At 35.5% G+C, this 11,934-nt stretch overlaps 1 protein-coding gene across 1 annotated transcript; it reads right to left on the reverse strand.

Moving 5' to 3' along the window:
- Window positions 1-10,483: 10,483 nt before the first annotated feature.
- LOC145105393 (uncharacterized) lies at window positions 10,484-11,158 on the reverse strand. Its single transcript, XM_079042507.1, has one exon. The coding sequence runs from the start codon at window positions 11,156-11,158 to the stop codon at window positions 10,484-10,486; it is 675 nt and encodes a 224-aa protein (XP_078898633.1).
- Between the last annotated feature and the right edge of the window lie 776 nt (window positions 11,159-11,934).

Genomic DNA, 11,934 nt, shown 5'->3' on the forward strand with positions numbered 1-11,934 from the left:
GAGGGGAGAAGAAGGGTACAGCCGATGATGACCAAGCTAAGGTCTAGGCCTACAAAAAATTAGCTTAAGTAGTTTTTGTTTTTATTATTAATGGTAAAACAATTAATCTTTTGGTTGGGTTGGTGCGCAACCCTTTTTTGAATGTCATGGTAGTATTTTCCTTTCATATCTCTCTTTTGATTTTTCTGCATGATTGTTATGATATTAGGATCCTTGAATAATTAGGATCCCGGAAAACTAGGTTTCTGTAAATAATCCCGAAGCAAAATACTCTTAGTGAATTATTTTTAGCGTGCTTGAATTCTGATAACCAAATGGTTTTCGCTTAGGATCCTATAAAGTTTAGGATCCTTAAGCTTTATCTAGAATTTTTTGAGAATAAGGATAGATGGAACCTGATTATCTCCAAGTTTTTCCTTAAGCATCATAAGTTCTTCAACCTTGGAATTTACTGAGGATAAATCTCAACTTCGAAAAGAACTTAAGTTTGCTGTTGATTTCTGATAATAAGGCTCTTCACCAATGAGGATCGATGAGGATCCTTAATGATGAGGATCCATAAAGATGAGGATCCTTAAATATGAGGATCCTTAATCATTAGATCATACGGGGGAATTCCCTTCTTAAGATAACATGTTTAGGTTATGGACTTCAACAATATTCTTGGGTAATACCACAAATTCGACTAATAACATATCTAATGTTATGTACTGGGGAGGATCCCAATTCGTGACGTATCTCTTGGGAAGTATCCTTATTTATAAAAATGTTATGATTCGTGTGTATTTTCTGGGGAAAATTCCCAACGTGTAATAACATGAAGATGTTATAAAGCTTATGTAATTTATGGGGCAAGATCCCAATTTTAGATAACATGAAGATGTTATAAACCTTAAGTAACTACTGGGGTAGGATCCCAATTTTGGATAACATGAAAATGCTATAAACCTTAAGGATCTTAACTTATGTTCAATGATAAGAGGGTTTCCAAGCCACTGCATCATGAAATGCTCCCCTTATCCGTATCCCATAGTTAGATATCGTGCGCTCAAGAGAGATGTATAAACCTTAGTCCGTGCGAAAGAGGTAATTAACTCTTTAAACCTTAGAGGGGATTAAGTACCCTTAAACGTAAGAGAGATGATCAGTCTCTAGCTCGTGTATATAATAGTTTGAAAATCATACCGTTGATATAATGGATTTGTTAAGATGTTGAGGTATTTGTGTATCGAGATCCTTATGTTTCAGGATCTTCGGCCTCGAGGATCCTTATGTTTCGAGATGTTCAACCTCGAGGATCCTTATGTTTTAGGATCATGAGGATTCTTATTTGTACCTTATTCTCGATAGTAAACGTTAGCTAGGGGTGGGCGTTACTCTAGCTAACGCCCCTCCGATGCTTAAGTTAGTAATGTATTCGAGGGGAGAATAAGTAATGACAAAGAGTTTAAGGCAAAGAATGTGTGAACCTTGGTTTTGTTGACGACTAATTGGTCTTATTCACACATGCTATGCTTTGAGATGTATGGTATTCCAGGATCTTGGCAAAATATCTCCTTCAAGTGTTGCTAGTCAATATGCTCCTTTTCCTGCCTCAGCATCTATGAGATATGGTCCTTCCCATTTAGGGGCTAATTTACCTGCGCTAGGATTCTTGGTATTTTGGAATGTCTTACTTAATACCAAGTCTCCTATTTGGAATCTTCTGACTTTTATGTTCTTGTTGTAAGCCTTGGTTATCCTTTGTTGATGAGAGACAATGCGTATTTTGGCAAGATCTCTAAGTTCATCAATAGTGTCAAGATCCTGGGCTAGGATCCTGTCATTATTTTCTTGATCTTGGAACAAGTATCTTGCCGTCGAGATCACTACTTCGGTAGGGATCACCGCTTCTGTCCCAAACACCAAAGAGTAGGGGTCTAACCTGTGGCTACTTTGGACGTGGTCCTATCTGATGTGTTTTGAGCATATCTACATTCCTATGTGATCATGCAACCCTAATTGCTTTGGATCTAAGTTTTTCTCTATTGAACATACAAATATGAACACCAAAGCAATAACCCTAGATCTAGTATATACAATTTCGAAATTCACATATATATTAGGGTTAGAAGATTACCTCACTTGTTATATTGTAATAACAAGAACAATCCTTCCTTGATCTTGACTTCTGAAAGCCTAGTGCCCCAAGTGTTGCACCTCTAATGGAGTCACAAACACCCAATGCAAAGGATGAGTAGGAGAGATGCTAGAAATCTGCCAGGGTTCTTCCAAAGACAAGAGTGGTCGAAAATCCATGCATGAGGGTCTTTAAATAGTTGTGGCAGCTAGGGTTTTCAAGTGGAAACCATAATTTCCTTGCTTAGGCCTTAAGAAGTCCATGGACATCCTCAATTAAAAGCCTTGGACGAATTCTATAGGGCCTCCTATATATTTCGTCCAGTCCTCCCATAGGAGTCCATCAACCCAACTTTACAAGTATCAATGATTTTCAAAACTGCACCTCCATTATTAATCAGTTCCGCTAATCCCAAAATTAATATCAAATTAATTTCTGATTAATTACTAATTAATAATATGATTTCCAAATAATATATTAATCTTATAATATATTAATAAAATCATTTCGAGTACCAATTTATTATTCTTATAATAAATCCTACTCTCTCTAGTCATCCTGTGAAGTTGCATGAGTGAAGGCAACCAAAAAGGACCATGCTACAAATCAAATCAAGTACATACCAATTATAGTTATGGGCTTAGACACCTAATCCAACAGTCTCCCGCTTGGATAAGTCTAATAACTATTATTGCAAGTATGACTTCAGAATATGACCAGCAATCGTAGCTTTCAAAAGTTGTTGTCGAACTTTGATCTTATCAGTAACGAGTCCTTTAGATAAGTGATAAAATATTCCTCCTTTCTACAAGATATCATATGGAAACGATACATGGATTATAATCATTCTCTACGTCCAAGGTTTGTTTCTCGATTTCCGATTTATGACGACTGACTAATTGAACAAATCAAATCAGTCCAGGCTTGGCCAAGCGCTTAAGATGTCATCACTAAATCATCGAGGGGCCCATAAATATCGCTTTTATCCCATTTAGGGTAAAATGAACGGATAAACTTAGAATCATATGCTTCTACTATTTACTCATCAAATCACACACAACAATACATTTTATAACATCAAGTTATTTATGAGTTTACATATTATCAATGCACAACCGACTTGTAAACGACAACTATATGTCTCCGTTTCAAGAATATAAGATATTATCGTCTCAAAATCACTCGTGATAGAATCCATGAAATGATTCTAATGAGCATGGGTTTAATCCAATACTCAAATCCTATTTCAGGAGTACTCATGAACACTGCATCAAACATTTGCTATGTCTAAGAACTTTAGACAATCTACAGTCGGATTCATGACAGTCTTACCTCATTACTTACTTCCAAAGTATGATCAACTATTGATGTTTGAATAATCTTATTATTCGGGAAGTAAAACATGCGAAGTGAAACACAAGAATAACCTAATCCAATATGGTCTCAAAACTTTTGAATATAAATAAAACACTTATTAATTAATCACCATATTAATTAGACCTTAATCATTGTTTACCGTTTCGACCAATCAACTCAATACTTGAGTTAAAACAATAGTCATCCCATGCTCCAAGCATGCACACTATATTTATCTATGGTCCTTTCCTTTGTGAAGTAGATCAAGTGAACACATTTCCAATGATGCTCATTTCACAATTTCAAATCCTTATCACAAGTGTAAGAATCCCAAATTCTTGCCACTTTTAGAATTTGTTAGAGTCTAAAATTACATGCAATGATCCTTTTGTAATGTCTAGGCACCAAAGTCGCAGAGACTCGGCCAATGATATTACAAAGCATTCCATTTGAGATTGTTACAAGACAATTCCTCGGAAATGAAGTCTCACATTCAAAGTACATTCCTTGAATATCCTTCTTGCATAGAATTTTCTAACTTACACATAGATTCTTAACATCCAACTCCCATCATGGAAACATTTCCTCAATTTCCATATGCCAATCCATTCTTAATAGAATCCTATCTATTCAGAATTATATCAATATGGTCCATCCATTACTATACTTACAACTGCCTACAAGCAACCAATCTTCGGTAAACCTTAGATTGTCCTTGACAGTTGTTTGACAACTTTAGTAATATCTGGTTCTAGTCCTTTTTCCCTCTTAATGCGCTAGGCATTTGGAAAAATCAGAACAGGCGAATATTATAGCATATGCAATCGATCCTATACCCGAAGCATATGGGATACGATTCATAATGTCTTACATAAAGACATGATAGTCTCTTGCTATAATATTTCCATATATAGAATTTCCTACGTTGAAACATTTCAACATCATATTCATATATGTCCATGATTAAGTTTGATTAAAATTTCAATCTAAGCTTTTAGATTCGAAATGAAGTATTAATGCCCTCTCCCTTATGCCTTACTATAGAGAAACAATTTCCAAATTCTGTAACTTTGCAAATTTAGAACTTTGTTTCCTATAATTAGCATTGCTTCTTTGCAACACTTAACATAACAATCATGCTCCCACTAGCATAATAATTATGTTCTTACTTGCATAACAATTATTCTCCCACTAGCTTTGACATGTATCCAGAAATGAACTGGACTTCTAGAAATCAATACCTATTGAATTTCTTACCAAAGTTCAGATTTATGATACGTGATGCTTCGATAAGTCTCTATCTAGACTTCTCAAGCTCATACACCTTTCATTAGACAGTTTATGTATGTGTCTAAACCTTTTCAGAACTTATAGCGATAAGTCCCAAATGTTCAAACTATTTGCCATTTCTCACAATTCGAACTATGAAAAGGGATGCCGTAATCATACTCGAATTTGAGAACGCAATTATCACAACCGCTAACTCTAATCCTTTAAAATCTATTAGTGAACGTGTTTCCTCTCAATCATTTTCATGAAGTGGAGAGAAACCTCTTACCACTTAGATTTTTTGGTGTATGTGTTCCTATCCATGTGAACTTGTCATTTCGAACCACTATCATAATACAAGGTTTATGACAAATTCAAACTCATATGGACTGAACGTGCTTATTCTTAATTTCTTGCCATCTGGCAGCACAAGGGCCTACCAGTGCTTCCAGGTTATTGAGCAGCTCACCCACACTGATCAATGTACTTTCAATGATCAAGGTGCTTTGCCTTATGCAATTAAATGAGAACTCATAGAACTCACATGAATAATCAATTTAACTGGAATAGGCACAGAAATAAGAACATGTCAACACAATAGGTTGTTAACCTCAGGTCGTGTGCTAGTGATAACTAAAAGGTTTATTCTTGATTAGTTCTTGAAACTATTCAAGACCATTAAGACTCCCAATGACCTCTTGACATATAAGATTCTCTGTCAAGGAACATTCATTGACAAACAAATATTCAAGAGTTAGTGCAGGTTCTTATCAAGAAACACTTCATATAATTGGTCTTAATTGGTTTCTATTTTAGTCAAAACATCACAACTACCAATTTCAAATGTGCAAGAGAAAGAAAAGTTTCTACTCCACATTTCATAAGGTGTTATAAACCTACTTAGAACATGTCACTCAAGGTAAAAATTGGAGTAACTATAGTATGACTCTAAGACTCGATTTTGGAACGAAATATGACTCATCTTCTCGATTTAACCATTTCAGCAATTCTTGATTCCTCTTCTCAGTCATGTAAATGCACTAAGGTGTCATTAGAGGATAAATTGTGACATGGTTCCATAATCATTAGGATGATCATAAAACACGATACTAAAGCACTCTCCTTTCCTTTCAGATTGGAGAAACTTTTATCTTTCTGCCTAATTGATTCTTCTTACTCGTTCTGCTATACTTTGAAACTTTTCAAGGTATTGGAATTACACTTAATCTTGTAAGGATAACCATATTTACTGAACCATCAGTAAATCATGACGAATAGACTTATCGTCCTTTGTGGTAGATCTGACCAGTCCACATCAATGTGCACTAGATCCTTCAGTATTTCACTTGAATCACATACATATGTAAACAAGGAATCAGTTCCAATTTCCCAAGGATCAAGATTCTCATACATCATACAATTTAAATCATATGATTCCAAGTTTCTGTCCAATTGAAACTTAGGTGATGAGAATCCTTCCTCATTTGGCAAATTACGACACTATCACAAACGATATAACCAAGAATCAAATCCATTTCAACATTGCTACTAATAGAAATATATAAACACCAATTTTCCATAAATGCCATTGCAAGGAAACATAAAGTAAATAAAACAGTTTTATTAATAATGTGCGGAAAACTTGTCCTTACAACGAAAATACATACGAAAACTATGTTTCCAGATATTTCTAAGCAATGTATCATAACTCCTAAGTAGCAGCTCAAAAATATGATCATCGAACCATGCGACCGAAATCCACTTCTTTATGATCAGACTCAGGTTATTTTTCTTTTAAGCTTCCTTCTTTCTCTTAGATTCTGCAAAACATCAAAATGTAACTTTACATCATGTAATAAGAATCTATAAATAGGAACTTAATAGAGTTAGATAGTGAATGTACCTGAAGTAGAGTCATACAGTTTGACTTTACCATCTCTTAGATCTCACAGGTAGCCAAGGCAGCTTCGCTTCCAATGCCCCTTCAATTAGATGTAGAAACAAATGGAATCTTTAGGAGTGACACATGGAACTATCTCAGAATCAGCCTTTCTTTTACGGTCAAACCTTTTGACCTTGGCTAATTTCTCTCCCTTAAGAGAAGAAATCATTTCTGGACTATCAACGTTGTCATTACCTATGTCCATGGAAATTTGGCAGGTAGATCTTCTAATCAATTTTGCTTTACCAGTGCGCCAAATCATTGTCGTTTCAGCAGCAATTAGCAAATATGTCAGATTAATAAGGGCCACGTCGTGGTCTGTCATATAGTAGTACTTAACGAACTGACTATACGACTCAGGAAGTGATTGAAGAACCAAGTCAACGGCCAACTTCCTCGGGAAAACGACACCCCACATTCCCATTCTGTCAATATGCAGTTTCATCTTCAGAACGTGTGCACACACAGGACTTCCATCTCGATGCTTGCATGCTAATAGGGCTTGAGTGACCTTGAACTTTTCAAGTCGACAAAAACGTGGGTTAGGGAGAATCACTAAAGGAGGTAGAGGAAGAGAAGTATGATTTCCAGTTCCACCAATGCACGAAGAATGGATTGATCTTTCACCTTAATCGACACGTGAAATATCATCTTCAGACGGAAAGCTTTTTCCAAAAGGATGAGGAAGACCATAGTTGTCAGAACTAGACATCTACAAAGAGAGAAATTCAAGTTAGTTGATTTACTCCTTAATATAACACCTAAATGAAATATTAAGGCTAGGACCCAACACAATAATTTACAATTCGGAAGAGGGATGCCGTAATCCAATTGCAAATTATTTGAAGGTAGGTAAATGACGATTTACTAATTCCACCATGAAAACGAAATTTTAAATGAATTGGGTTTTAAATGAAATTCCTAGATCTTTTGAGATTTATTGAAATTTTCAACAGAATGTTTAATCTTGATTATGCCCTTCAAGTTTGTGACTGGGATACCGAGGATCACAAACAAGGTGTGAATAACCATGCAAATCAGCTTGGTACTCTCGATGTCATTTATCATCTAATCAATGTGCCGGTTAACCACACATGCTCCATTTGATCAACGATAATTTACGAGCTACCCATTGCCCTCCTTCATTAGTCCCATATTAGTGTGCCGGTTAACCACACACGCTCCACTAACGACCAATAAGGTGCAATGTGCAATTTCATGGGTTAGCATCAAATTCACATTTTCCTAAAGTAACTAAGATTGTGAATTTATAAAAGCATTTAGTTACTTTATAATTCATTATACTTTTAATGAGAATTTAATGTCCTATCCTACCCGTTCGGCTAACGACCCTCCACTAGTCAAGAGTGCGGTGGTTAAGAGTGGATACCCAATGGCGGTCATTTTACATGCCGCTTCTTTAAACACCCCTTATAGATCAGCTTCGTGAATGAGGCCTACTAATGGTAACACTGACCTTTTCTTATACATATATATATAATTAAACATTTAATCTTATATAGTATAAGGGTGTATTTTATACATTTAAAATACTAAGTGGTTTAATCTTTTAATAAATTAATCTTTTAATTTAATTAAATCCAAACCTATCTATGGATTTATTAATAGTCTTTTAATTAAAACACTTAATTCATTAATTAATAAAATCCATGAGGGTGTATTTTTAAACTATTAAAAATATTAGGGTTTTACCATTTAAATTTCCAAAAAATTAAAACTTTTAATTTCAAATTCAAACTATAAAACCAAAAGGGTGTAATTTGAAACTTTTCAAAATCTAGGTTAAATCTTTGAATCAAAATAATCTTATATTATCCAAAATTAACCCAATCCTTTAATTTGATAAGGATATCAAGTTACCAATAAGAAAAATCGAATTTAGACAATAAAAACAAGTTATGGTGATTATCCTATTCAAAATCTGATCAGAAATTCGAAAAATCTGGAATCTGACGAGTCAACTCGTCGAGTTGGGAAAGGAACTCATCAGGTTCACCCAACTCATCGAGTTCAGCCTCCAGACAGCAAGTTTCGAATTTTTCTGCTTTGGACAGTTCACTCTTGCACCAATTCAATTGAAAAACATCCTAGGCTCTGATACCACTAATGGGTTTTGAGCATATCTACATTTCTATGTGATCATGCAACCCTAATTGCTTTGGATCTAAGTTTTTCTCAATTGAACATACAAATATGAACACCAAAGCAATAACCCTAGATCTAGTATATACAATTTCGAAATTCACATATATATTAGGGTTAGAAGATAACCTCACTTCTTATATTGTAATAACAAGAACAATCCTTGCTTGATCTTGACTTCTAAAAGCCTAGTGCCCCAAGTGTTGCACCTCTAATGGAGTTACAAACACCCAATGCAAAGGATGAGTAGGAGAGATGCTAGAAATCGGCCAGGGTTCTTCCAAAGACAAGAGTGGCCAAAAATCCATGCATGAGGGTCTTTAAATAGTTGTGGTTGCTAGGGTTTTCAAGTGGAAACCCTAATTTCCTTGTTTAGGACTTAAGCAGTCCATGGACCTCCTCAATTAGAAGCCTTGGACGAATTCTATAGGGCCTCCTATAGATTTCGTCCAGTCCTCCCATAGGAGTCCATCAACCCAACTTTGCAACTATCAATGATTTGCAAAATTGCCCCTCCATTATTAATCAGTTCCTCTAATCCCAAAATTAATATCAAATTAATTTCTAATTAATTACTAATGAATAATATGATTTCTAAATAATATATTAATCTTATAATATATTAATAAAATCATTTCGAGTACCAATTTATTATCCTTATAATAAATCTTACTCTCTCTCTCTCTCTCTCTCTCTAATCATCTTGTCAAGTTGCATGAGTGAAGGCAACCCAAAAGGACCATGCTACAAATCAAATCAAGTACATACCAATTATAGTTATGGGCTTAGACACCTAATCCAACACTATCTGCCCATAAGATGAAAGGATGCTCTTCTGCCCATCTTCCTTTCTTCTTATCCAGCCTTTTCTTCAAGTTGTTTACAATTATTTTATTGTTGGATTCTGCTTGACCATTAGCTTAGGGATGAATAGGAGTGGACATTATCATTTTGATCCGCCAACTTATGCAAAAGTATCTTGTCCTTTTGCTTATGAATTAGGATCCATTGTCGCATATGATTTCAGCCAGGATCCCGAACCTAGTCAAGATATTACGTTTAATAAATGAGACTACCTCTTTGTCTCTTACCTGAACGAAGGCTTCAACTTCGATCCACTTTGAGAAGTAATCAGTCATCACTACCATGAAGACTTTTCCTCCTAGGGCTATTGGTAATTTTATCACTATATCCATTCTCCATTTCATGAATGGCCATGGAGAGATAATAGGATGTAGAGGTTCTGTTGCTTGATGCAGGATGTTTCTATGTCTTTGGGAAGCATCACACTTTTGAGCATGTAGAAAAGAATCTCTCTTCATGGTTGGCCAGTAGTATCTTGTTCTTAGTATCTTGGAGCATAAGGTTCTGCCCCCAGTGTGATTGCCACAGTCTCCTTCATGTATGTCCTTCAAGACTTCTACAGCTTCAGGATCTTCCAAGCATCTAAGGTATGGACCTGTCATAGACTTTTTATAGAGTTCACCTTGGATTATTACAAATCTTATGACTCTTGTTATGAATGCTCTTTAACTTTTTTCTTCTGTTGGAATCGTGCAATTTTTGAGATACTCCATAGTGGGTTGGGTCCATGATCTTGGACTTCTTTAAGGATCTTGTTCGTTGGGGTCCCTTTAAGGAGGGATCTGAGGGTCAGGATCTTCAATGGCTACTACGCTTATTGGTTGTTCAGGATCATCGGATTTGTCGGAGAAGGCTTCTATGGCTGGAGTTATTATGTGGGTTATGGGGATCTTCATTTCTGGTGGGATCCTTAAGGAGGATCCTAGGTTGGCTAATGCGTCTGCTTCTGTGTTTTCTTCTCTGGGAACTTGGGTTACGCTAAAATTTTCAAAATCAGAGGCTAATTTTTTGAGGATTTCCAGGTATAGTGGTAATCTTTCACCTTTCATTGCATAAGATCCGTTGAAGTGATTAGTTAATAATAAAGAATCAACAAATACTTGAAGATCCTTAGCCAATAGTAGTCCTATGATTAATGCTTCATATTCTGCTTCGTTGTTGGTAGTGTTGAATTCGCAACTTACCGCCTGGGGTAGGATGTCCCCCTGTGGCGATTTTTGTATGATCCCTAGCCCTGTTCCTTTTTGGTTTGAATCTCCATCTGTGAACAATGTCCATTTTCCCAAGTGTTCATCTTCTAGGAGTTGTTTGGATTCCATGTCTACTTCGTTTTGTAAATCATCACTAAAGTCAACCACAAAGTCTGCTAATGCTTGTGATTTTATGGCGGATCTTGGTTCATATTTAATGTCAAACATGATTAACTTTACTGACCATTTTTCCATCCTTCCTGGCATACCTGGTTTTCTCATAACATTCTTAAAAGGATAATTAGTTTTCACATGTATAGTATGTGTCTAGAAAAAATGTCTTAATTTAGTAGAAGCAGTTACTAACGCAAGAATTAGTTTCACGAGATGAGGATGTTCGATAAGGTGTCTAAGTCCATAACTTATTTGGTATATACTTGACCCGACCCGGCATGGTCCATTTGGGTTGCACTTCACCCGAACTATTTATATGGATAACATTATGAGAAGAGTATATTTGCGGCTTATTAATATATTATAAGTTATAATATATTAATATGAAATTGTATTATTTAATTAGTATTCGTCTTAAATTAATTATGAATTAATTTAGTGATCAAATGGTGACTAATTAAACATGGGCTATTATATTTATATAGTGTGGGCTAACACTCATTATGGTAATGGGCTAAGCTTATATGGGAGTCCATGGATGATCCATGGAGCTCTTAACCCATGGATCCTTGGAAAGGAAAAGACATGGGTTATTAGGGTTTACCCTAATCATGTGCACTATATAAACAAGCTTGTGATGCATGAAATGACACCCAAGTGTGTGTGAAGAAAGGTGGCCGATTTCTAGAGCATAGATATACTCTCTCATAAGTTTTCCAAGTTTGTGGTGATTTGTGATTTCCATTTGAGGCATTCACATTATTGGTGCTTGGCTCTCAAACTCCTAAGGAATCAATTCACAAACAAAGGTATGTAATTCATCTAGTTCTTTTATGTTTAAAAGTTCCCCATGCCAT

This window comes from Lactuca virosa, chromosome 4, assembly GCF_052849685.1.
Source record: "Lactuca virosa cultivar CGN04683 chromosome 4, Lactuca_virosa_CGN04683_v6, whole genome shotgun sequence".
Classification (NCBI taxonomy): domain Eukaryota; kingdom Viridiplantae; phylum Streptophyta; class Magnoliopsida; order Asterales; family Asteraceae; genus Lactuca; species Lactuca virosa.

What these genes read in the sequence shown, in the direction of transcription:
- LOC145105393 (XM_079042507.1), bottom strand. Translation starts at nt 11,158, where the DNA reads ATGGAAAAATGGTCAGTAAAGTTAATCATGTTTGACATTAAATATGAA.